General features: G+C 37.3%; 3 protein-coding genes across 3 annotated transcripts in view; 2 read left to right on the forward strand and 1 right to left on the reverse strand.

Moving 5' to 3' along the window:
* Nucleotides 1-707: 707 nt before the first annotated feature.
* On the reverse strand, nucleotides 708-10441 carry mRpL38 (mitochondrial ribosomal protein L38). The gene is made up of 8 exons (XM_089255030.1): nucleotides 10190-10441; nucleotides 8115-8270; nucleotides 5863-6071; nucleotides 5032-5150; nucleotides 3999-4157; nucleotides 2831-2967; nucleotides 1305-1392; nucleotides 708-1027 (listed from the first exon to the last, which is right to left on the reverse strand). The coding sequence occupies exons 1-8, from the start codon at nucleotides 10389-10391 to the stop codon at nucleotides 769-771; spliced, it is 1329 nt and encodes a 442-aa protein (XP_089111156.1). The 5' UTR covers nucleotides 10392-10441; the 3' UTR covers nucleotides 708-768.
* Nucleotides 10442-10640: 199 nt separating this feature from the next.
* On the forward strand, nucleotides 10641-23806 carry LOC149063832 (G patch domain-containing protein 4-like). The gene is made up of 7 exons (XM_089255185.1): nucleotides 10641-10790; nucleotides 14169-14242; nucleotides 17431-17523; nucleotides 18015-18101; nucleotides 19948-20027; nucleotides 20969-21019; nucleotides 23571-23806. The coding sequence occupies exons 1-7, from the start codon at nucleotides 10739-10741 to the stop codon at nucleotides 23770-23772; spliced, it is 639 nt and encodes a 212-aa protein (XP_089111311.1). The 5' UTR covers nucleotides 10641-10738; the 3' UTR covers nucleotides 23773-23806.
* A 3481-nt stretch (nucleotides 23807-27287) lies between these two features.
* The window catches only part of atos (atos homolog atossa), a 101354-nt gene continuing 101181 nt past the window's right edge, over nucleotides 27288-27460 (forward strand). Inside the window, exon 1 of the mRNA XM_089254595.1 lies at nucleotides 27288-27445. Coding sequence (XP_089110721.1) covers nucleotides 27430-27445 — 16 coding nt within the window. The 5' untranslated portion in view covers nucleotides 27288-27429. The remainder of the gene's footprint in view (nucleotides 27446-27460) is intronic.

A 27460-nucleotide genomic window follows, 5' to 3' on the forward strand; every position in this document is an offset into this window, starting at 1 on the left:
CTGGACCTCGTGATGTGAGTCTGTCACTATGACCACTCGACTACCACAGCTCTCAGCACCTATTACATCATGATGTATAGCAGTGTTTCCTCAAAGTGGGCAATATTGCCCCGTGGGGTGATGGAGTGGTCCAGGAGGGCAGGAGAGGATTTTGGTTTAATATAGGATCCTATGGGTTAGTTTGAGCTGAAGGGCGATAAAAAAATTTTGAAGAAGGGGGCGATGGAACGAAACATTTGGGAAACTATGATGCACAGGAATAATATGTAAGTAAAAAACTATTTCCTTTATTTTCTCTAGAGAATCCTCTAGGAATCTTGACAATATAATATTGTAAGTCTAATATTTGGAACACAACCAGACATTCTGCCTACAGTAATATCCTACATTACAGAGGAGTAATTGCAAATCAGAACAAGAGAATTTCTTCTTGATCGGAATTGCGCAAAATCAGAGATATCTAAAATATTTTACTATGGGGAAAAATGTCTTCTGCAGGCAAAACGTCCAATTCTTTTTTCAATTTCAGACCATGACTCCATGCTCACCAGTGAATGATTAAGTTGGGGCAAAAAGGTTATAATACTGTGCGGTTGAAACCATTAAAAACTAAACGAAGCACCTAAAGCAAATACTATATAAATCCTATGACAATAATTGTAACCTGCCATATGGGCATTCATAAGAAAACAAAACCACAAACAAGATTTGCTACGATTTTGTCTATAATGTCAATGGATCTAATTTTTTTGTTTAAACAAGATTTATTCATGCTTTTCTTGGATAAACTCCTTGGTTATCTTCCTGGGGATAGACAGACGGTGGTCTTAAATCCCTGTATTTTCCTAGCCGTAAACGTTCGTTCCGGATATCTTCCCTCTGCCACGACCAGATGCGTCCTTTAGGCTTGTGGAGGCAAGGATATTTGGGCATGGGCGGTTCCTTCTCAAACGGATGAATAGTAGCCAATCTCTTCAACAATACTTCTTTCTTCACCTCTTTGGGATCTCTGTAGAGATCTAAGTACCTGGTGTAAAAGAAAAAAATTTTATTCCATCCAGTTTTTTTTCCTAAAGTACAACAGTGCTTTGAGTGATTAATGCAACAACTGAATAGCTTTTGTACATAGATATTACCCATCTCCGCATATCTCTGCTTTGATACAGAAAAAAACACGAGCACAAATTTTTACTATCATTCCCACAGACGCATTTAACTAATGTTGTTATGATAACATGATTTTTTCAAATTGATTTATGTAGACACATAAATTAGAAAACATATGTGAAAGGAAAAAGACTTACAAGTTGAACGGCTTGCTGTGAGGATACTGTACTTGAGGCATAACATACTCTTCCGGTTCATTATACTCAAATGAAGGTTCTCGCATATCTACATTAGAAAACAAAATCAAATTTTTAATAACTCATTGAAACCGCATCTGCATATCAACCACAATAGTCAATGATAAATACTGATCATGCATGAATGGAACAGTGCATATTCCAATGAGCATATCATCATAACTTATCCAAGTGAAAAAAATCCTAAAGTAGGCCAACAGTTAATTTACATGATAACAGTTTCACTAGCAGTCTCCCTCCCTTCCTCTAATGATGCGGTTCCTAACCAGGAATCCACAATCCAGACCTCCCTTGCATCACCAGAAGTTGACTTTTCCTTTTGAATTGGCAATTTCTGCATGAATGAATGAATGCCGGAACTCTGCCACTAGATTTATCCTGTTGCTGAGATCTCCTCCAGCCCAGCTTCGTAGCAATCTGAAACACTTTTGAATTGGCAGTAAGTGAAAATGTTGAAATTTATTTATTTTCAGAACATAGTAAACCTGTCTAAGACAGATGCTGCAAGAGACGGAAACCTGTCTTGGACAGAATCAAAAGATAGTCTCATTGATGATTAGTGCATTGATGTACACCTTTATAAAGCCAAATATAATTTCTGTCTTTTGATGTTGCATCTCATACAGGATTTACTGTATCATGAGTCAGACGCTTGCCTTTTATTATGTGCATCATAGATGTATAATGTACCAGAGAAGAGCTAGAGAGGTAACGCAGAGATGTTATGTATCACAGATGTATAATGGGGGATGGGAAAGAGAGACTCTCCTGTAAAGCATGAAAATTCAATTTTCTATTCAGAGATAATTAAGATATAATTAATATCAGATCTCCAGCAGAAATAAAGTACAAAGCCGCAACTAGATGCTTGGTCAGACAAGGGCGCATACATTTTCACATTTTTGGCACTCCCTTGTAGGAGGAGAGGTTAAAGAGTGAAATTTGAATCCCCCTCTGGTCTGGCATGCACCAGACCCACCTACTTCCCCACTAGTCGCGGCTTTGATGAAGTGACCAAAGCTGTTTTAAGGCATGGTCTGGGGCCTCACAAAAATGAGATCTGGTTGGAAAGTTCGAGAATTAGTAGGGCCTCAGAAAAATCATGGCTCAGGGGCCCATGATAAACTTAAAGATGGCCGTGATAAAGTGACTATTGTAATTATGTGTCTACAACCTAAAAAACCTAGCAGAACATGGGTCACAGATACAGGTGGTGAATAGCGATCAATGACGCTTTGCCTGGCATTAATAGAGCAGACTGATTTGATCCAACACATTCATACATATTGATACCACCATAGTGCCTTTAGACATAGTCCTTAGCCTTTTGAATCAATCTCAACCTATGTAGCAAGCAGCATGCAAGATACTGAGGGTATAATTCAACAAATTTTAAATCAACATTTATTCTGATTATGTGGATGTAATGCAGAGAAAAAATTACAGAATTAATGAAACAAACTTACCTAAAATGTCATGAAAAAATTTAGTGACACTTTTGTCCCAGACACACTGATAGAATGATAATCCAGCAGGAGTCAGGACATCCTGGCGCTCTTTGTAGAAATCATATGTCTTGAAAGTTCTTTCTTTCAGGCTCAAACTAAAAAAAAATCAAGCAAAGAACTTTTATGAGTTCAATGCTCTAAGAATTCCTTTGGAGAAAAAAAGGAGAGCTCATCATACAGATATAGAACTCATGAAACAAAAAAGATGGGCAACGGAATCACAGCTGTTCAAGAAATATAAGCAGTCAAACGTGGTTTTAATATACTTAAAGGAATATAAAATTTGGTTTGATATATTTGATCTTATAAGGAAACTTTCCAAGGAATGGGACTGAAAATCTTTTTCTTTATACCCAGATTTTTGTTGCAAGACATGTTTCCTATAGTTACTTTTGACCGTATGTAAAATAAATGTGGGTAGTAAAATAATCGGACAAAGGAAAAGGGAAAATTTCAGAGGAGATCCACAATCAACAGTGAATTGAAAACGGTGGATGATGATATGAAATGAATGTACTTCAATAACAGATCACTGTAAAAAGTATTATGTTTGAAGCAGCAAACACATCTACTGATGCTAGCTGCCAGTGTTGGAGATGCATGAAGGACAAACTCATATCAATGATGTACTTTAGCCTAAGATAACTTCCCTTAGTAGACTATAAGCACTTAAACTTCATCAGCAACCAAACAAGCATGTGAGTGACCGAAACAATATGTAAGCATGTGAATGCCTAACAGGGTGACTTAAAGAGAGTGTGTGATCATGGGAGCAACCAAAAGAGTGGCTTAGAGAGACTCAGGTGTACTAACAGGAGGGGGAAGGCCAAGCAGGTTATAGAAAAGGATGGCGAATTTAAGAAAAGAGTAGTCAAGAAAATTAAACTAGAATGGGGGAAGGCCAGCAAAATTTGTGTAGCCTGTAGGTGGCAAAGCCATAAATGAGCCTCTGGGTAGAACCTCTATATTTCGGAAACAGGTGCATCATCAAACATGCCAATCATAATGTTCTTTGTTATTTTATTGATTTTAAAAAAAAAAATTAATTGTTCAAACAGTGGAATAGGAAATAGAGTTTTTTTTAATCCCCGGTGAATCAAAAGAAAAAATGTGAAATGGCACTCACCATGGTGTTTGCTTTTTCAGAGATGAGTAATCTATTCTTCCATCTTGCTTGTATAAAACAAATACCACACGATGATACCCAGTTCCTCTCATGGGAAAGGGCCTCAAATAATCACATATCAAATCTCCAGTAGAAATATCGTTTCCTTTTATATTTCCTCTAAAGGAAAGAAAACACGCACCACATATATTTTTAATTTGGTTTGAATTGCATGTACACAGTATTTTTCTAATGCCTATACCTATTGCACTGTAAAATAATGGCTGCACAATGTTTTCAGTCAGCAGACCACAAAAAATACATAAAAACTCTTTTTATGTATGAGTACCTCTTAGACTTTTTTACATAGGCGTAAAGTTATTGGAAATATTGGGAGGGCTCAAAATTATTTGGGGGAGACTCGAACTTAATATTTCCATAGGTTACTATGGAGATGGTGTGGGTACATGAGCCAAATAGAAGTTTATACCTGTTTTTTTTAATAGCAGTACATGTACATAAATGCTTGACAATTTTTCCTCCAATGTAGGAGTGGTAACATTATCGTGTGTGAGTAAATTTTCAGAATGTCCAAGCGCAAAGTGTTTTCTATAGCTTTCAAAATTGAAGCTATACAGTTGACTTGAAGCCAAAAACAAGCAATAAGTGAGGCATCAAAGAAATTCGAGATTATTGGAAGTTCGCTATATACGATAAGAGCAAAGAGAAATTCCAATTGAGAGAGAAGAAGAACCCGCGATGGATATGAACATCTGTAAAAAGAGATTCAGGGAATCACACCGATACGGAAGCAGCTTTTGCATTGTTAAAAAAAAGCAAGAAGGAAATACTGTACGTATGTTTTTATGAATGAAATACTGTGTGTAGTTTGCGTATAACAAACAAATTCAGTGGTTTTTTTTCGACTCCATTATAAGTGGGTCCGACTACATATAGTGTGAAAAACCTAAATCACTTCCTAGGTTTTTTTCCTCATTTTTTTAATCACGTGCAAGAACATTGAAAAAAAAAAAGCAACAACCACTCTACTCACATGAACCATAACAGATATTCAGACTCAGTATCTAAAAGATGTCCATCGATATTTGTTAGAATGAGTGACCACATATCATCGGACGTGCTATCAAAATGCACCTCGGGTACTTTCTCTGCCTGCAAAAAGTAAATTGAAAATATATATATAAACACTGAAAAAAAAAATTGATATGATGTTCAACTATACATCATATGCAGTCTACTTTTTTTTCTTCTTTTTAAGACAGTTTAGTTCATCTTGCAAATACAGTGAAACCTCAATATACCGATACTTAGCAGACCAAGAAAGAATATTGCAGTCGAGGGATTACCATTCAAGAGGCAGTATTGTTTAACATTAAACCACGGCTATTTCAAAACAAGCCTTAAAGAAATATTGTTGTAGGGAGACTTATTCTTATATTGAGTATCATTGAAATGAGGTTTCACTGCAAAACATACTAGACAATAGAAGAAACCGCAAAAGGTGGGTTATTCAGAAAACAAATTTAGCTGCATTACCCCTTTCAGACCTGGTATGCACAAATGTATTTTTTGCCTTTTCTTCTTGTAGATATACATTTTTTAACCTCGGGGAGTTCAGCCTTGAATTAAACGATAAAACACTCAATTTAGTTGAACTCCTGGGGTTAAAACAAAAGAATATCTACAGTGAGGAAAAAACAACCCCTTCCCCCCCTCCCCACTGCTTGTGCTATTTGGATCTGAAACAGTCATGAAGGATCATCAATATGCTTCAAATGTAGCGAATACAAGGGCTAACCAATTCCTCAACCAGAAAAATTTCCGTTCACAGTACATAAATTTGTATTTAAAAAAAAAATCTCACCTGTATGGATTTCAAGATATTGCCCATGCATACTGGAAGCATACTATCTTCATCTTGTTCATAGAAAACATTCAGCGGAACTCTAGGCATGAAGTAACCATGATCAAACATGTGTTCAAAGACTCCATAATGGTCTGCAACATTGTACAAGTGGGATGCTCCATTTGATGTCTGCCAATCTTGCTTGACTTTTGTAAGATCAATTTTTACTGTGAAAGCCAAACAAAAATTATAATTTTCTCGGTAATACGTTTTAAATGAGATTAATGTAGAATGTCTTATGTTTTATTCTTAACAGTTTTTTCCCTAGGTATCAGCTTAGTTTGCCCACCGTGTATGAGCATGACATCCCCACATCCTAGCGCAGGGCATCTAGGCAGTGATCTTTGGCGCACACCCTCAAGCTAGACTTTTCATAAGCCCTTTCATAGAAAATTTATAGAATGAAAAACAAAAAAAAATTATAGTAATTGTCCTGGGGCCCTGCTAGTCCCACCTAGTGTAAGGTATCTCTCACTTTACCTAATCCCTACTCTAAGAATTTTTGCTACAACACGACTTTGAAAAATCAATGGGAGAAATCACAACATACGAAATTCTGCTTGCAGTTTGATTCTAATTCTGAAAATTTGTGTACAAAATAAAATATTCAACATGATTGATTCTTCTGTAACATTGAAACCTGTTGTATCTGAGGATCTACAGTAGATGACACAAACGTGGATAAAACACTTAAATCCAACTCATTAGAACTTGCCAATGAACATCTTTTGGTAACACATTGACAGTCTAATCAGAACTTTAGGAAAAATGGATTGTGAAGAATATTCAAGATTCTTTGGCTTTCTACAACAGTTTTCGTATGGATGAAAGAATGCTGAGGGATATATCATCTTCTAATGCTTATAGATCAGTGATTTTCAACATGGTCGATGGAAAGTTCCAGGAGGGCGGTAGAAGCTATGGGTATAACATAGGATCCTACGGGTTAGATTGTGTTGCAAGGTTGGGAAATTATGTTATAGAGAATAATCAGAGAGATCAGGATCAGTTCTCAGTGATCGTTCAATAGATTTTGGTTAAAGGGAGAGCCCTGAACCGATTTTTGAGAATTATGCTTGAGATCACATGATATAAAGGAGGGAAATACGGGAAAAATATTTTCTCCTTTCATCTGACCAATCATTGGCATACACTAAAAAATTGCTTTTTCTTCTTGGTGGAGCTGGCACTGCTTTCCTTGTGTTATTATTATTTGTCGCACTTTACTTAAGCTGGATAAAGGTTCACATGCGTAACGAGCAGGGGGATAATTTTTATCTATATTTTGTATAGTTAAATATGCATATTTAATCACAAATTTTATTATTCGCGATCAGGATCGTAGCATGCCTTTTCAGGGCCACAGGGCAGATTTACTGGAGCACCTTGACAAGGCTATTATTATGAAAAATAAATACAATTTATTTTTGTGAGACCCCCCATTTGGCTCAGGGGGCCCGATTGCTTCAGCCTGGTTACAGGCCTGTTTGTGATATTTCAGCAAGATCATTCAGCAAAACTACACAAATTTTCCTTGATTCCTCTAAAAGCGTGGAATAACTTGAATTATGTTCACTTCCCCATGGCTCTGATTATCCTCATATACATATAATTTTTGCAGTGGTTAGTTAAAATTGTTTGGGTTTCTGGAACGATATTTGATCGTGAGCATATCAACTCTCTCATCTAGTTCATATTTTTGTTTCAACGTAACATGTATATTCTGTATAATCATCTGCAGTGAATTTAAAACTTTTTTTTTCATGTAAGAGCATTTTCATATGTGAATTTAAAATTGAGTTCGATCAGTCGTAGAATGTCGAATGAATTCCTCATTCAGAGATCAAAAAGTCATTCGCCTGTTTATTTTGTAAGAAAAATTACTGTTCATATAACAAAATGAAAGTATTTCATGTTTTTGTGTGATTATTTTTAAAAAATAAGTAAAAAGAATTTTCACAAGTACAAATGCCGTCACGAGCGTAAAATACAGTAATCCGAATCTCAGTGAGTGGTTTTCTCTACTCCTTGTGACACTGAGCAAAAACGATGCTTCTTCAAGCATCAAGCTGGTTCGAAAACTTCCCTTTGATCCTTGAACAGCCAATAATCCTTGTCTCTCTAATTATCCTTTATAAGCATAAGGAGACGGTAGGCCCTCCTGGTGCCTAGGATTTGTCAAGCCCTTGGATAAACAGAAATGAACATACATGTTTTTGACCGAGCTTTTATCTCCATCTCTTTATTCCTCTTGATATTCTTCTGCCATTCCAATCTTTCTTTGATGGAAATCTTGTTATTCGAATAGGAGCTTGGCAACCCAATGTCAACCCTTGCATCAAGTACAGGATCTTTGGCATTCAGTTCTGAAAGAATAAAACGATATCAGCAATTATTTTGTCATTGATTTCTTGTTGCAACTAAGAGAGACAATACAAATATAGACAATATTTATAAGAGAGAGAGAGAAATATATGAAGGCTTCACTTTAAATGCTTTGTTCAGAGCATGGGTGCACTAACTTTCTGGGTTGTGAGTGAATATTTTACACAGGATCTTGTTGATCATCTAAAATATGCATCTATATATGCACACTAAGTCTTGCCCTTGAGTGGATTGTTCGGACTTCCAATTCATGTGCGAGCAAAGCAATGAAACGAACAAAAGACGAATGACAAACTTGGGAGGATCTGTAGACCATGGATTCAGCAAAGGAGCTTGATTTTGTATAGCATCTCTTTGATTTTGTATAGTCTAGGCTGACGTTGGAAACAAATAGTGCATGGGGGAGGATGGGAGGAAAAATATCAAGAGCACTGTGAATTTGTAAAGCTAAACTATGGTGAACAGAGGTCTATGATGAGCTTATGTAGATGCGCCTTAAGAGCTGAATTACTTCTTGCAGAGCTAACTATGAATGAAAAACAATGATTATATCAGAAGCTGGGTCTACAAAATATGTGTGCTATATATTATATGATTTGCTGAGCTCAGGGTTATCTTATCACAATTGAGCTCATGTGGGCACAGACTGGGGAGGCCTTTTGGGACATAAGCTGTTAAGAAAGCTGAATGCAAAGGAGGCAACCACCTTCTACATTCACAGCACACACACTCTGTATTCCCTATAGGCCTAAATATCATCAATGTACGCAGAGATAGACTTGAAAGTCTAGGGGAGGGGGCAAGATGATATCAATTCATATATACACATATACATTAGATCAGTTGACTCCACCTTTGATGCTCCCTCCCCATATCTCTCTGCCCATTACCATCAGTAATTGCTTTTTTTTTTTGTTCGCCAAGCCTATATCTGCTTATGGCTAAGCTCCAGCATAATGCGGATGAAACAATTTTGCAAAGAAAAAAAAACAAATCAGCTGATTGTGAAGATCTCATATTGGTAGTACAATGTTACTTTCTCCACACTGCTCAAATCTTGTATAGCAGAAAGCTGTGGCAATACAGTCGCTCTTTGTGTATTGGCTGAGAAATATCCCTCTTCTGATATCCAGGTCATCTGCTATGCTTAATGGAAAACAGGAATAACCAGATGTTTATGGACTTGTTTCAATGAAAAGATGCACCTTGTACTCAACGTGTTTAGTTACATGACTCCACACAGACTTGCCTTAATTTTGAGCACTACTGGCTCTATAGGTTTTTTTTTAGATAAAATTTCAGACTAAATAAAATGTGGAACTTGACCAGTCTCTAAAGGTATTCTACTTAAAGCTGGGCTTTACAAATCCCAGGTGCCAAGTCGCCATGGCGACTAAAAAATTGGTATTGGCGTCTAAAATTTTCTGAGAATTACTAGCTCAGGAAAAAGAAATACGCTTGGCTCCTAAAATATTTGGTTGACATATAGGTCTCTTCTCGATTTGTCAAGCCCTGACTTGAAAAACGAGTCGGATAAAATTTTCAACAGAGCCAGATTGGCCACAAGATTATCACAGAATAACAGTACCACTCATGATTTGATGGCCGTTTGGCGATAAATAACTACATATATGTTACCAACCGTTGTAATTTACTAATATACTTATTATGCGACACATTTTCAAACGTTATTGGGTGTCCCTATAGTTCCGCCGGTAAACCTAGTAAATAGCCCCAAATGAAGTCCAGCGATAACAATAGTCGCCAAGCATTGGTATATAGTATATTGGGAATTTACTTTTTAATGTATTAAAATGTCTAGTATATTTGAGTTGCATAGTCTAAAAATTTTGAATTACAAATACATCGACAATGTGATGAATCCATAAATCAAATTTGCCTTCAAGTCGCTGCTTCAAAGTCGGCATCGTCTCCGGACTCTGCAGCACGGTATCCTTGTAATGCTTGACGCGCTCCTCGTATATTGGCTGAGGAATTTTCCTCTCGTAATAACCGAGCCATCTGCTACGCTTATGGCGAACAGGAATAATCAGATGTTTATGGGCTTGCTTCAATGAAAAGATGCACCTTGTGCTCGACATGTTTGTTTACATACTCCGGACAGACATTTCTTACTTTAGTGCAGTACCGACTCGAATGGTGTTTTTGCCGATGAGAAATCTCAGACGAAAAAAAAGTTTAAACTTTATTATTGAATGAATAAAATATATTAGTAATGAAAATCAGAGGGTTTTATTCCAGTGAAAATAATTTTTTTTTTAGATTCTTATTTATTCAAGAATTTGAAAATTTTCAGAGTTGTCATTATGTCCTTTGTACTACAACTGGAGCTTGTTGTTTACATTTAAAAATGCAACGCGTTTTCCACTCATTACGGCGAAGGGTTTTAATGTGAATATGTTATTTTAAATTCGCAGTTTTTAGTTTGATGATGGACGACTTCGCTGCTCGACAGCTTCGTAAATATGGATGGCAAGAAGGTAATTTGCATATTTATTAATCAAAATCTTTATTAGATTTATTTCACACTGATGGGGAAATCACTATCTTATATATAAATGTGAAAGTATGTATGTATGTATGTATGTATGTATGTATGTATGCTCTTTATACAAATCAACAGTTTTAGACCGATCGTCGCCAGATTTTGCATATATACCAAACAGGTCCGGGATTGAGCCGTAGGCTGCTTTAAAACTTCGTCAGAGCTGGGCAAATGCCCGAAATGGGCAAAAAACTGTCGGGCAACAATGGTATTGGGGCCTCAACAATTACTTTCTCGGAACGTTTACTTTTGTTACCGTGGTTTCCAACAATGCGTTTCAGACGTGAATATATGCCTTTACAATGGTTTGTCACACCTTTAATTCTGTTATTATAGCAGTTTACTCCTTTATAACGGTTTGTCACTTTTCCAATCCTCCCAGTAATTGAAGAAAACACGGGAAGAGCGCCGGGTATTTCTGCTAGCCTATATACAGGGTATCCTGTAAGTGCTAATGCGGCCTTTATCTCATCAACCGCTATACCGCTCATCAACCGTATAGGTATAGTTTCAATTTAGAAAATGCTTAAAACGCGTTTGAATAATATTCGCTGGACATGGGACGTCAGTAATAGCAGAGAACAACAACTACGGTGACAAAACTGAGAATAAAAATGTTCAACTCCAGCTGCCAGTCGTTAAATAATTATTAAGGTATACATATATAATTTTTTTACGGGGCGGGCAACGTCGCCGGGTATCAGCTAGTCATCAATAAACAAATCCTAATAATTTAACGCAATGGCCTTAGTGCTGGGATCTTTTGCGGGCCTCACTATAGTGAATTTAGCAACAGCTTCGGTATAAGGGGCAGCTTGGCGATTTTCGGCGCCAAACATGTCCGACGATCCCATCAAAAGTCGCCAAGGCCGTTAGACACATTACAGGTGCCGAAAAAAAAAAATCGCGGTACAGATGCAGTATGGTCCGGCGATTTTTGGCGCCAAACATGTCTGATGGCCCGACGAAGAGTCGCCAAAGCCGTCAGACACTGAATGAATGAACGCCAGGGGCTCTGCCACTGGACTTATCGCGTTGCCGAGATCTCTTCCAGCCCAGCTTCATGGCAGAGTCAGCCGTCAGACACTACGGGCGCCGAAAAAAAAAACATCAGCGTGCAAAACATAATAGAAACCACCAAGCATGAAAATAGAAAAAAAATATCAGTTAAAAAAAATTACACCTGGCCCATTTTTTTAATAATAAAAAGATCGGGGCATAAGGAATTCCAGGCATAAATATTCTATGTATTAAAACTAAAACCCGCACCCTTTTTTTAATAAATGGATCCAGGCATGAAAAATTCTGTAGGTTCATTTTAAATAATAAACCGATAAAACAGAAGGCATGACAATGTATGAGTAACTAATAAACACAACAAAATAATAAAACGGTATGATACAACCTGAGCAGTAGATAATCCAAATGACGCGAGCTACAGAAGGGAGGAATAATAATCAAAGAGAGCGACACGCTGGAAATGGAACAACGGCTGTTTAGAATTTTTGAAAAAACGCGGTGAACAAAAGAAAAATCCTGTTTGGCGAAGCCAGCGCCATCTGGTATCACCCAACAAATATGGCAACCCAGAGAAGCATTATGAATTATGACGGTCTTGGCGACCTATCGCGAGGAAAAAGTCGCCAAAGTCGTGGCGGGACGCTCGAGCAAGCATAAAAATGCTAAAACCATGGGCGGAGATACAAGGGGGGGGGGAGCATGCCCTCCCAGCGTCAAAGATTGAGTCGACTGATCTAATGTATATATGAATTGACATCATCGTGCCCCCCCCCAGCAATAATGACTGTGCCCCCCCCCACCCCCAGACTTCCAAGTCTATCTCCGCCTATGGCTAGAACCAACAAGCGTAATTATAATAATAAAAATATAACTATCTAAGACTAAATATCAAAACAACATAAGGTATCGACTCTTAAATAAACAACGGTCCTGCATGTTGTATAAATAAATATATTCTATGTATTATAAATTAAAACCCAGACTCTTTTTCCGGGTATTCTTCCAGATTCTTTTAAATAAAATAAATAAGAAATTTAAATAAAAAGGATACAGGGGCATCCTGTATGCAGAAAAGAATAAATATTGGAAAATATTAAAGGTACAACCTGAGAGATATCCAATAATTAATTAATCCGACCTACACACTACATTATATATACGGAAGGAAGAGAAAATGATCTAATTTCCCAACGGTTTTCAAATCATTCAAAACGCATTGGCTATAAGGTGACATCACATTTGGAAGAAAAAAGGGAGAAGACCAAAGCGTATTAAAGATGCTTTATTATCACACTATTATTAATACGCTTTGGAGAAAACCCATTTGAAAATGGCAGTTGAAAGTTTTAAAAGACATGCTAGGAACAGGGAAAAACAACAACCAGCGCCATCTGGCTATTTTTTATCGGAAAGAACATTCTAGAACAACTACAACACTGCGGGCAACGGGAACGAAAAACAACACAGCACGCCAGCGCTGGCGACTTATCGTCAGAAAAAAGTCACCAGGTTGGCGTATCCCTTATACTGAAGCTGTTTCAGAAATTCCACCGAGGAATGTGAACGATGTGCATGTACGCATTTCTCCCCTTCCTCCCGGGGCAATGAGCTAAAATCGCGTAACAAAGACTGGTTATACTCAGTCTGTTCTGCATATGAATCGAGATCATCATTATCGAGTCTATCTTCACCTATTGTACCTACATTATTATTTTTCACAATCTATCAAACCCTACTTCCCTTACATCCAATGTAGGTCAACAATTGAACCTGGCTTAGGCCGGTGATACAAAATAAAAGTTTAATAAAAGTTTTTTTATAAAACTTGAAAAATTCAACCAATAAGATCATCAGTTGCATTTTCTCGAATTTAACCAATATGCTTATTGGTTGGATTTTTGAAGTTTTATAAAGGAGCTTTCGTAAAACTTTTATAGTGCAATCCCGGCCTTAGACAGTGTCGAAGAAACACGGAAAAAATATATATATATATAATCACCTTCCAACTGAATTCTGTATTAACTGATAAAATAGCAATTACATCATGGAAATATGACAAACTGAGTATTTAGTTATTAATGATGTTTTTAGTGTATGCATATTGTATGTAGCTGTGTTATTAACAGCAAGTTGGTAAAGTTTCTCATAATAAAATAAACGTGTATTGCATTCAGAGAAAGATTATGCCACTCTCTGCTATTTATAACTCCAGTACATCCAGCGAATGTTTTTAAGTCATCAGATTTATCTTTTTTTCCCTTAAATTGTAAAACCTGATTTTATGTAATTTCAGGTAAAGGACTGGGGAGGCAAGAAGATGGTATAAGTGTGCCTGTGAAAGCGAGCATGAAGTTTGACAAGAGTGGAGTATGTATATCATTTATATTATATATTTTTTCCTCTATTTTGAATTCAAATATAGATGGTTTTTTTCAAAAAATATCAGACCACAATTTTTGGTGCTCGTATGTAAGCAGTCTTAGTGTACATTTTTCCCTGCCTGCAGAAGCTGCCAGTCGCTGGCAGACCAATGGTGAGTGAGAAAATTCAAGTGAGCAGTGTCATTTTTTTTGTTTTTGACAAAATGGCAGGAAAATTTAAGCAACCCTACTGCACCAATGATGATGTAGCTGCCGATTGTGATGCAGAACCTCTTGGTAGTATTCTTTAAAGTGATGGCCAGGCCATGTCGTGCAGTGCATACTCGTGAGGAACCACTCCACTAAAGTTATAGAAGATGGTCAACACGACTTTGACGTCGCATCTCCTGAAGACCAAATCTAAAGTCAAAATATAATAAATGGATCCAATGCTAATGCTCGCTTTTCCTCATCTGCAAGTTCTCCGATTGTGATTTGATGATCCTGTATCGCCAGAGTTCTCACTTGATCAATAACGATCTCATTGCTGGATGTTGAGGGCCTATCATAATGTGCTTCACTCTTCATTGGTGTTCAGCCATTTTTGATTCAGTTGTACCATTCCTTCATCGGTGTGGTGCCCATTTCTTCATCTCCAAAGGTCTGTTGAATCTTGTGGATTCTTTCCACTCTACAATCATCAAGCGTAACGAATAATTTAATCCAGTAGCGTTGTTCAAGTTTTCCTTGTGATTTTGCCAAAAAATGAAAATTTTATGTCACTTACCTACACTTTCTCATTCATCTGTGGTCTGCCAGCTGCTGAAAGCTTCTTCAAGCAGGAAAAAAATCAGGCATGAACACTAGGATTGTCTACATACGTGCACTAAACCATGTTTACCTGGCTTCAGTGGTTTATGCACGAAAAATATGGTCAAACCTTGTATGTCTAGATTGAAATCTTCATAGGTAGTCACATCTATATGGTGAACAAATAAACCTATATTCAGCAGATAACCTCTCTGCACCGCCAGAGGCACATTTATGGTTTTGCTGTCGTTCTCTCATTCTAGTTTAATTTTTGTGACTCTTTTATCAAATTTTTCACCCTGTACTATAACCAGGGCTGTCTTAAGAGCATTATGGCCCCTGAGCAGAATGTTTTTCATTGTTCTGCAACAACTCCATTGGTTAACTGGAAATGTTCTACAGTAAAAATTCCCATAATAGTATTTTTAACATTTTTCCTTGAAATTCTTCTAGATTGTTCTGCAGTAGCACTGACTTCGCAGAACAATCAGTGCAGATTAGTCTGTCATACGTTGTAGATGTCTAGTACGTCACAGATTTTAGCATATTCTGCTTTGGGGCATCATGTGACCCCGGGCCAAGTGATTTTTCTGATGTGATGCCCCGCCAAGCAAAATTTACATGCTTACTCTGGAAAATTTAAACCAGATCTTATTTTTGTCAGCTTTTGAGGCCCCGTGTCATGCCTAGGTTGACTTAGTCCCTTGCTCCGTGGGTCACTTGTTTGCTCATTCACATGCTTGCACACTGTTTTGGTCACTCACATGCTTGCACACTGTTTTGGTCACTCACATGCTTGCACACTGTTTTGGTCACTCACATGCTTGCACTCTCTAGGTCATTCACTGATCTAGTCCTTTGCTCTGTAGGTGACTTGTTTGGTCATTCTCATGCTTGCTCATGCTCTAAGTAAAGATCGCTACCTGGCAGTCCAGTGGTTAGGGAGCTAGCTTCTGACTGTGCAGGTCTGGGTTCGAATCCCGGTTCGGGTATGGATGTCTTCTAACACACTAACAAATTCCCTGGACAGAGATCGTAAAAATCTCTCGGGAATACGTGATAATAGCATTTTCTTCTAATCATAGCCTTAAGGAAAGAAAAATTGGATTGGCCCATATGCAGCCACAAGTACAGACTTCAACACATCTTTTGAAATTTGTTAAAGTATTAGACAGCTAGCATAGTACATGTAGTTTGAGACATATTAATTTCAGTAAGGTATTGCAAGTTTTTTTTCTAAACAAGATGTATTCATAAGTATCACAAACCTTTATATGCATTTCATCCTTTCCAAAACATAATCGTTTTAAGGCTGGGTCGACCAATCCCAGATGCTAGGTCACCATAGCGACTAAAATATTTATTCGGACACCTAATTCTTTTTATATATGATAAATGGTTTGAAGGCTGGGGACTGCACAGAATTAACGGAAATTATATCAGCATATCTGCTAGCTTGTAAAGGGGATATGTTGATATAATTTCTGATAATTCTGTGCTGTCCTCAGACTTCAAACCATTTATAAACCATCAGCATATCTGCTAGCTTGTAAAGGGGGACCCAAGTGGTGCAGTGATAAGATGCTCATCTTCCACTATGAAGGTTGCAGTCAATGTCCATGGGTTTGAATCCAACCAAAAGAGCTTCAGAAAAAGCTATTTTTTTAAGTCAAAGAATATACTCTATTTTGGATGGATTTTGTCGGGAAAAGAAATTTTTGGCATGTATGAACCTTTTTCTGGCATCTGAATTTTTTATTTGATTTGTTAAGCCTTGTTTTGAAGCGTTACCAATTCTCATTACTCAAACTCAATGACAGTCATTCAACCTCCATTTGGTCACCTCTACAGATGGCCACTTTTTTTTCCCCCAAAAGCTAAGTGGCACTGCCTTTTCACAGTATGTAAGAATCTAATACCAATCAAGTCTTCATCGATATGAGCAAACCAAACATAAATCGTTCTTTGTTTTAGATAATCCATTCTTTAATGTAAATTGAAAATTTTTAAAGTGGAAATACTAGAAAAAAATTAGTACTGGTGCCTAAAATTTTCTATGTGATTAGTAATCATTGCATTTTATGCATAGCAGAAAAAAGTATATATTCAGAATTCATATAAGTGCATCTGCACCAACATAAAAGTGGTAGCCATGAAAAAGTCATAGACATATTTGGTCCTTCTTACAAAAAAATATTCTTGGTGCTTTGGAAATTTGACTGATTCCATTTTTTTCGATTTGCCAGGCTCGTATTTGCATGAAATAAATCATTTTTCAGTAGTAATTTTGAAATTGGTCTTCGATAAGACCCATCATACCTTCTCTTTTGTACAAATATTTTATTTAAAATATTTATATGTATTGTTGTTCTTTTTTTTTATAAGATCGGTCATAACAAATTCAAAGACTCTACATCTGGATGGTGGGCTCATGCATTCAATGATACGGCTAAAAGAATATTGGTGACCAGTTGTAAGGTGATGTTATACTCAATTTTGTATATTTAGTCATGATATATGCATTATATTATATGTATAGTTGATACCAGGGCAGTAACTAGGATTTTTGCCGCCCGGTGCAAAAATGATTCAGCTGCTAGGGCAAACATTATTTTGCCGTCCCTGCACCTTTAAAATTATGTAATTTTGTAACAGTGTTCTTTGTTCTCATGTAAAACTGCTGCGCCCCCCCCCCCGAAATTTTGCTGTCCGGGGACAGTCCCCCTTGCCCTCTGTAGTTACAGCCCTGGTGATACAATGGATTCAGTTTTACTGCAGTGATGCAATTTCTTCGCTTTAATTTTAAATTGTAAAATATTGAAATTTTTTTTTTTAATAGTTAAAACAGTTATTTGTGCCTGTAAATTGCATTTAATACAATGCTATGGTATAGATTATTATTGAGTGTCATGATGTTTTGTTGTTTCTCAGTAATCGCATTTGACTGTAATTTTCATAATTTTTTTCAGACAAAAGTAACTGTGGATCAAGGGAAAAAGGAAAAACAATCATTGGTGCACAATAGGTCAAATATCAAGTATCCGTCTTTTGTTAAGGTAATTTTTTTCTTCATACATCATGTTGCACATGTATCATGTATATACACACACATCATGTATGTGTGTATGTATATATACCTGATTGATAATTGGCATAGAACAATATGATTTGTAGATAACAATCTCTTTTAAAAAGGCATATATTTTACAATAAAGACCTATATCGATGGTGTAGTGTAGAAAACCTTGTATCTCAAATTTTTTTCTGAAAATAAGGTTTTTGTGTGTAGAGAAAGTAGACCTCGTATCTCATCAACCACACAAAGCATATCATTACTAATAATGTAGTATCATTGTATTGCTGAAATTGGAAACCTTTTAGTTCATACCAGTCGTTGCAATAGTTTGCATGTCTTTTGCTTCTCCTGAAAAATTAAAGCAAACTGGCTTATGAGGTTTTCACACCCGGCCATCAATATAAGAGAATTAAGTGAGGATTGAGTAGTTGACATTGGTCTATATTGTATAGATGGGCAAATATTTTTAGTTTTTTTTTAATGTTTTCATTGCGGTTTTGTTTTTCGATGTAAGACTCTCAACTTCAAACTAAAAATCTGGACATTCTAAGAGATTACCTTGTATATTCGCATGAGTATGAGCTGACCACATTGCATAAGACACTTACAAACCCAACTGGGTTGTACATTGTGTAAAATAAAACAATCAGTTTCTCATCTTCCTTTAGGTTCTCCTTCATCCAACTGTGCAGTTGCTCACTTCTGTCTTTGGTCAGTTTTTGTCTTTTTTACTAAGCTTCTTGATGGTTTATAAAACATATCTTTGAATTTTGGGTTGTACCTAGAATGATTTAAATGATTTTCTATAGGAAATCTTTTTTCGGCTAACAAATTATCTTCATTAGCCGAGGTATCACTGTACTTGTAAAGTATAGACTCGAATGTTGGGGGACTGGTAGTGCCATCTTAACGCATGGGCCCACCCGTGCAAGGCCCGGGGGCCTCAAGCGAAGAGGGGCCTCACAAAAATGAGATCTGGTTGAAATTTTCGAAAATATGTTTGGTAGGGCCTCAGAAAAATCAATTGGCCCGGGGGCCCATGATACTCTTAAAGACGGCCCTGGGGACTGGGGGGTGGCTAATACAAGTGTTCAAATGATGCACCACACTTGTTCAACCAATTTTACCTATGACCCACATAATGAAACATTTTCAGCATTTTTACTTCTGTGGTGCTTTTCCAAGAAATTCTTAGGATAAGGGCTCAACACATTAATGAAATATTTATCTGGGTTTTCTACTTAGACTACTCTATTGACACTGGAAAAAAAAATCGGTTTTATGATTGTCAAGCATTGTTTAGTTTCTTTGTATAGCACATTGAACTGGCAGAATTCCCATAAGTCATGGAATCTATAGTAGATCTATCTCACTTATAATGTTTTTAAAAAAATCGCCATGAAAAAAACTTTAAATGGAAAATCAGGATGAGTATTAGTAAGAGAAATAATTCATACTAAGCAGGAAAATGTTTTATGTGGAAATGTTATAAGCAGGACCCACTGTATATATTTTCATTTTTTTCAGTATCTCTAGCAAAATATAAATACTGTTCCAGGATATTAGGATCTGAATCCTATTCAATCCATGCATTAATTATATCGTTAAGCTTTGTCTTTTGTTTTAGAAGACTTCTGGAATAAATTTTTTAGCATAATTTTATGAACATCTACATGGCTTTTTAATGCGTTTTTTGATTAAATCTAAATAAAGTGTAGGTTTTAATCCACCATCAATGATTTTAATTTTGTTATTTGAAATTACTACTTGCATTTTTTGCTCTTACATTAAGCATTCTTCTTGAAATAATATGCTTTCTTCACTAGTCTGGGTTGCTAGATGAGACAGAATCAACATCCCAGGACAGTGTAGACTGCAGGAATGAAGTCAAACATTCAAACAATTGGTGAGTGATGGTTCTATATTTGTGAAAACCGTTTTAAAAAAAGAAAAAAAACAGCTTATATGTTCTCTTATATGCATAAATATTTATATGCTATAGTGCAAAAATAAATGTAAGTAATGTGTAAATGTAATGCATGTAAATTGGTTTTTAGGTACTTCCAACCAGTTAGGGGCCCTGGGAACATCACTTTACACGGTGCTGTTAGCAGTCTTGAATTTTTTCTGTCTAGCGTGTAGGGATACTCACATCATCAAATTTTAAAAAGTAATAATGTTTAAAAAAATAGACCTTGAGCGTCCAAACTTTTAAGCTAATCAGAACAAGGCCCCAGTCTCAATTAGTATTTATGGGGTTTATTAGGCTGGGAGTTTTACTTTCATAATTACCTATGCACAATTTACCATACATTTGTTATGAATAAAATAAGCATTTCGCTTTGTGCACTTGATAACACAATGGTAACAAAAATTTGTGTGTGATGATTGTGAAGAGCATTGCTAAGCATTATTATATGATAGTTGAATATTTTATTCTCTGGACTTCTGTTTATATGGATTGACAGTTTTTAATTTTTGTAGTAAAATGTGTGGGAATCTTGCAGATCAGCGGTTTTGAAAACAAGCAGCTTACATAATGCATGGTTCCTTGACCCATTACTTCAGACCATATGGGAATGGGGAGTAAACCAGATGCTCCTAATCATGCAAGTACAAATTGGCAGGACTGCCTGCATAAGTACCTCCTATATAAAGGAGCAGAGGCCTGTTATGCCCCTTATGTATGTCTTACAGCGTGAAGGATAGTCAGAAGTTTGGGGTGGAAACCAATTTATGAGGGTTAGGCATGAATTTCATTTGTACATTATACTTTTAATTTCATTTATTCATGTATTTGTTCAAATTTCATACCTATTTTAATTTTTTTTCATACTTCTAAATTAGGGTATCAGACGAAGAGCTGTTTGCAGCCTGCAAGGGAAGAACTGCCCATAAGTGCGTGTACCTTGATATAATATTGATTCTTTGGTAACATCTAAGACACCTTAAAGACAAAATATAAAAGAAAAAGTTTTATTTAATCATTTAAAAAAAAAGTCACTTCATTTCTGTATTTATACAGTCCGCGCCGCTTAATGTAATTGAGTTGGAACTCTGGGTTTCTGATAACAATAACCAAATGATATGTGTATCTAAGAAAAATTCTTGTTTGCAAGTGTGGTGACCATACATCCTGTTTGGTCAAACAGGACTTATGCATATACAAACGAGTATTGTTAAAACGTGACAACTTTATTTTTCTTTCTCACATAATTGGTTGCAAAATGTTCCATCTCTTGTTGCTTTTTTTAAATTCTAGTTAGAATGGAACTGTCTAATGTATGTCTCAAATTAAGATATTTTTTTTAATCTACGATATGTTTCATAGATTCCTTAAGTCTCTTGGAAAAAAAAAAATTAATCTGGTCAACTGAAAGAAACTCATCAAGAACTTAAGGAAAAGTCTTCCCCCCCCCCCCATGTACATTTGCCTTCATTATAAGAAAGCCATTGCAAAAGTAGCTCCTCCACTCTAACATGATTCACAGCGAATACTAGGGCCTGATTATGACATTAAGTACAGTACACCTTCTAGGTAAGGGAACACCTTCTAGCCTCCTACATAGTCTTGCAGCTTCGATAATGATAACTTACAAGGGAAAAAAATGAGTTTGGAAAGAACTAAACTTCAAATTGGGAAAAAAAATTTCGACAAAAAAAAATTGATGACATCATTGAAAGTCCAGATAACTATATCAATAAGTCCAGCTGTCTCGCCTTTACAGGCATATGGCAATCTAGATAACTATAATGATTTTTTCCTTATCTCCATATTGATTCATTCCATTCTTTGAAAAAGTGATATCATTATCCATGATTTCAATAAGCATGCACATGTTGAAATCCCGATTTAAAAAGATTCTCTGCAGACCAAGAAAAAATATTGTTATAGAGATATTGTTGCTAAATAGATAGACAGCGTTGCATGCCATCAAACTGAGTGATGTTTCGTTGTCTCGTCATGTAGTCTGTTACCAAATTGTTTGTTGAAATTTATTTATCTATTCAATATTGTTTGGCCGAGGCCTATATAAGAGGATGCCGAAGTTATGAATGGCGAAAATGACGATTAATGATACAAGAAAATTTGGAAATCGTAGTACAATCTACAATATTTGGTGGTGGGTTGTTCCAGTCGATAATAGTTCTTGGGAAGAAGCTAAATTTGTGACAATCTGAAGAAGCAAAGATGTTTTGTAATTTTTGGAAATGGTTGAGTCTAACAGAGAAATGTGAGAGTTGAATTAGAATGTTGGGAGTGTCGATATTAAAAAACCTGTGGAGAATTTTGAAAATAAAAGTTAAACAAGAGATAAGTCTAAGAGAGGAGAGCGGTTGGATATTGAGTTGGCGCTTGAGCTCCGATATAAAGACAGACAAAGACCAACAGGTAAAAATGAAGCGAGTTAACTTATTTTAATAGATTCAAATTTGTGTATGTTGGTTTGGTTATGGGGGTCCCAGGCTTCATAAGCATAGGAGAGAGTAGGGAGGATATATGTCCGGTAGCACAGGTGACAGATATGACGGGTGGAGTTTTTCAGGTTACAACAAAGGAAAAAGAGTTTTTGGAGACATTTATTAAAAATATAATTAGCGTGAAGATTCCAGCGGAGATTGGAAGAGATTATAATGCCCACGTATTTGTAATGGGAAATCTTAGGGATCAAAGAAATGTTTATCAAGTAAGAGAAATCGTGAGGAATTCTTTTATGGGTAACTTTCATAAAAACTGTTTTTGAGTGGTTGAGTGACAATTCCCAGGTTAAGCACCATTTGGAGATAATGTTAAGGTTGTGAATGTTAAGGTTGTGTTGAAGAGATTCTTGGTTGGAAAAATTTTACACTGTTTTGTAGATGACACAATCATCAGCAAAGTCTGATATGATTGTTAATGGAGTCAGGTAGATCATTTATATAAATTAGAAATAGTAATGTCGAGAGAACTGAGCCCTGGGGTGTGCTAAACATGTTGGTTAGGAAAGAAATAGTTAATCAAATCGAGGTGGGTACAGATTTCCTTGGCAATTATGTGTTCAAAGAGCTTGCAGCAAAAGGAGGTGATTGCAATAGGTCTAAAATTAAGAGTGTGGGACAGTGAACCTGTTTTATGGATGGGAATTATCTTATTAATTTTCCAGTCAGAGGGGTAAGTTAGATGTGTTCAGTGAGATGTTGCAAATAATGAGGAGATAGTAAATCTCCATCCGATCATTAGAAATAAAAAAATAGACAAAATATTTTTAGATGATTTTGACTATACAGCCATCTCTGGATTTTTTTTAGCAGACACGTTTTCACAAATTAGTTCCCTGGTTGAGAGCAATATGGCGTTTCCTTAAATGTGTAAATTTATAAACTTTCGATTTTGCAAATTGTTATTTTGCCTGTATGTAAAAAGTATATATATTATGTACTTATGATTTTTATTTTTATGTCTTTGAAGGGCAGCCAGGTTCGGAATGAGAATGAATGGGAAATTAAAGAGAGTCCAAGAGCAAGAACAGACACATTTTAGCAAATCGAAACGAATTGATAGAACTTTATTATCAAATCATCCTGGAATATTACCCGAGGGTGATTCATTTCCAAAATCGATTGAAATAAAATCTACGAGAAAAAAAAGAAGACAGAAAAAGAGGTCATAAATTTTAAGCAATAAAGTTATAGTTTTTACACTAATTAAGCTTTGTACACAATTTCACTTTATCGTTTCGTATATTAGTGTGAAGCAGTATCATTAGATAAAGCCTTCTATTACTGTTATATCCGTAAGTTAGTCCTGCTTCCTCAGAAGCAGGACCAGTGCTCCATGGAGCCCTTGGGGCTCTGTGTGAACTCTCCTGGGGCTCTGCGGCCACTCGAGGAAAATATTAAAAAAACCAAGTTTGAAAAAATATATATTGTTTAAAAAAATATAAATCTTTTTGAATAATAAAAGTAAATAAGTAACTTTCATAAATAAACAAAAAATATACCTACGCGGCTCCGCCATAGACATTATACACAAGAAAGGGCTCCGCCAGACAAAAAGGTTGAGAACCGCTGCTCTATGCTATTTCACTCAGTGATATCTCGAGATAGAATAACATGGGACTCCTGGCAAGTGCATGTTTTGAGGCCACCATTGAGCGCAGAGGCTATAGCGAGAGGAAGGTGTGGGGGGGGGGGGGGGCAAAATGTTGGATATGGCAGATGTTTATGGAATAACATGCTGAAGTTTATTGTTCTTTGGTCCCCCCCCCTCTCAAAATGCAGGTTGTTCCCCTCCGAAACTTTGAAATAAATTTCTGGTTATGGTCCTGGACCCCAAAAATCTACATAACTATTGAAAAATCATAGCACATAATGTCATGGTATGCTCGTGTCATGGGTTCTCCCAATTTGCTGGGAAAAAGAATTAAAACAAGAAGTTATATACATCTAGAATAAGTTTTTAAGACTCTCATTATAGATGGCAGCACCAAAGTAGGATAGCTCTGTGGTTCTGTGAAGAGTATTTATGCCTGCTGATTATAGATGTCAGCACCGCTAACTTAAGGGCAGTTTTTAGTGTTTCCAGGGAAATATGTTGAGGATAAGCAGTTTTAGAAACAAGTAAGTGCCTACATTGGGGGGGGGGGGGGGGTGTACTAACAGTCTGAGTGTGTATATATTACTGCCGAAGTCGGTCTTTCCCTATGCATCGATCGCTATTATTTGGGGGGAGGGGACGTCATTATTATTTGGGGTTGATTATTCCCATTTATAATTATCGATATAAAGGACCTTCGAAACATGGGCGGAGATACGGGGGGCATTGTTCCCTCTCCCCCCCCCCCCTAGCTTCAAAGGTGAAGTTGACTGATCTAATGTATATATGAATTGACATCATCATCGTACCCCCCCCCCCCCCGCAGACTTCCAAGTCTATCTCCGCCTACGCCGTGAAAGCCCGAAATTTAGACATTTCTATGCCCATTTAATGAAATTAATAATGTGTATATATAGGCATAGCTATATTGATTACCTCTAAAAACTCAATGAGTTCCAATGATAGAGAAGATGCGACGAAAGCCTGGTGCTTCGTACCTCCACAGGCCAGGGCCGCCACTAGGAGGGAGCAGGTGGATCTCGTGCCCCCGGGTGCTAGACCCGAGGGGACGCGAATTTCATTCTGAAACTTTTCCTTCAACATTACAAGGGTGCGTCAAAATGCGCGCATGTCCCGCGTGACCAAGCATCTAGTTGTGGCTCTGTTCAGAGCCGTCTTAAGATCATCATGGGCCCCGGGCTAAGTGATTTTTCCGAGGCCCCTACCTGGTAAATTGTCGAAAAATTCAACTACTTATTTTTCTGAGGCTCCTCTTCTCTTAGGCCCCCCCGGTGCATGCGTTAAGACGGCACTGACGCAATTCATGGTAAATTTAGACATAGTTCTGTTTGATTGGACCAGGATTTCCGGCTTTGGCAGTAACATATACAGTTGAGCATTGATTATTCGAATATCGATCAACCGAAACATCGCTTAAGCGAAAGCGTTTCAGTCGGGAAATTCTAATTCCGCTAGCGGACGCAAATGCACCCCCCTCCCAATGTGTACAGTTGATACAAAATATATACAGTTTTGTGTTTAATATCACTGTTTCTTTGTTGCATATTTGGCCTGATACTATTTTTTTCTCGTAAATGATCGGTTATCTGAAAAATCAGTTATCCGAACACCTTGTCCCCAATTGTTTCAGATAATCGATGCTCTACTGCAGCGGTTCTCAGACTCGCGGAGCTCTTTTTAGTAAAAAAATTCTATGGCGGAACCCTGTAGGCCCATTTTTAATTATTCATTAACGTTACTGATTTATTTTTACTATTTAAAAAATATTTATAATTATTTTTTTAAATTTGAATGTTTTTTTTATTTATTTTCCTAGAGTGGTCACGGAGCCCTCGTGGAGCACCGGTTGAGAACCGCTGCTCTACTGTATATAATGCTCAACCGCAACACTATATACGCACTCAGACTGTCAGGTACTCGTACTTATAAGTCAAAGTTCCCAGGTGGACCAAGTGATTAAACTCAGCCGAGACATTTTATAATGAGATTATTCGGTTTGCAATTTTCGATAGCAAATATGTATACCGGTAGGTAGGCATATCTACACTGACGTTGGAGCAGTGGGTGCTCGAGCACCCACAGTATTACGTAGCACCGATCTGAGTACTCCCAGAATTGTTTCAGAAATCAAAACCTTCCATATACAGATTAAGTTGAGCACAGGTCTGCAACACTTCCGATGCCTCTATATTTATCCAGGTGGGGGGGGGGGGGGCTCTCACAATGACCCTGCTGACGTCTAAAGGGGACTGCAAGTATCGATCGCTTCCGACCAGGGTCGCAACTTGTGGAGGACAGGGAATCTGGTGCCTCGGGACTAGGTGTTGGACCAGGGAGGGCACCGATAGTACCCTTTTTGGATTCAAAATAAATGGGAGGGGGGGGGGGGGTTGCCAAAATAGAAACTGCGAATTAAGTTTTTGTCTGGACCCATAGCTCATACCCCCTGGCTGTTAGTGAATTTGAACGATCCTTCACGGAAGGTCTTGCGAATCAAGTCTGGGTCGGGTCCCATAGCTCAAAAAGCTTTCGTCATGGCCCCCACAAGGGCGGGGCTGACAGGTCCCGGGACAATCATCATGTTTTTTGTTTTATCATGCTATACATTCATTATAGAAGAGCCCCCGTGAAAAGTCTAGCTCGAGGGTCCGAAAAAGATACCAGCCTAGGGCCCTGTTCCAGGATGTGGGGGGTGCATGCCTTTAGTTTCAAGTTTATTTGTACGAACTATCTGGGAAGTCCCTGCACCAAATACTCTTGCAACATTCCAGTCCCGTTATATTAATTCCGAGATATGAAGTTGACGTTTTAGAAAATGCAAACTCGAAAGCAACCTGATTCTGATGACGTCACATAGATCGTGATTGGACGAAACGGCAGCGGCCACGTACACACGAACAGACACAAATCGAAGAAAGAAGAAAAAAAATCAAAACCCGATTCCGAATGACGTCACTAGACGTTGATTGGATGAGAGCTAGGACTGGAGGCGTGGACGCGACGAAAAGCTGTCATGAGGTCACGTGAACGCCCCGTACAAGCTGGGATCTGGAAAATCAGCTGGTAGGATAGGAGATGTGGTCAAAGAGGATTTGTCATAGGTTGTGTTGCACGTGCGGAGCTGAGGACACACTGTGGAGGACTCTTTGTGGAGCAATGTCATCTGGATAGCGAATACCCCCATTGATGATTATTCCAAGTGTGCGGTAGAATGAAACCTGGCGAAGGTAAGCTCAACATAT

Source organism: Pholcus phalangioides, unplaced genomic scaffold (genome assembly GCF_987345545.1).
Source record: "Pholcus phalangioides strain wild (caught in Gottingen) unplaced genomic scaffold, Ppha-v1.0 ptg000042l_1, whole genome shotgun sequence".
Taxonomy (NCBI): Eukaryota; Metazoa; Arthropoda; class Arachnida; order Araneae; family Pholcidae; genus Pholcus; species Pholcus phalangioides.

Excerpts from the sequence above, each read along its gene's own strand:
- mRpL38 (XM_089255030.1), bottom strand. The coding sequence starts at position 10,391 with ATGTCGAGCACAAGGTGCATCTTTTCATTGAAGCAAGCCCATAAACAT. Across the intron at positions 5,151-5,862 it reads ATATCTTGAAATCCATACAG|GCAGAGAAAGTACCCGAGGT; the intron begins GTGAGATTTTTT and ends TACTTTTTGCAG. Across the intron at positions 1,028-1,304 it reads CACAGCAAGCCGTTCAACTT|GTACTTAGATCTCTACAGAG; the intron begins GTAAGTCTTTTT and ends CTTTTACACCAG.
- LOC149063832 (XM_089255185.1), top strand. The coding sequence starts at position 10,739 with ATGATGGACGACTTCGCTGCTCGACAGCTTCGTAAATATGGATGGCAA. Across the intron at positions 14,243-17,430 it reads TGAAGTTTGACAAGAGTGGA|ATCGGTCATAACAAATTCAA; the intron begins GTATGTATATCA and ends TTTTTTTATAAG. Across the intron at positions 17,524-18,014 it reads TATTGGTGACCAGTTGTAAG|ACAAAAGTAACTGTGGATCA; the intron begins GTGATGTTATAC and ends AATTTTTTTCAG.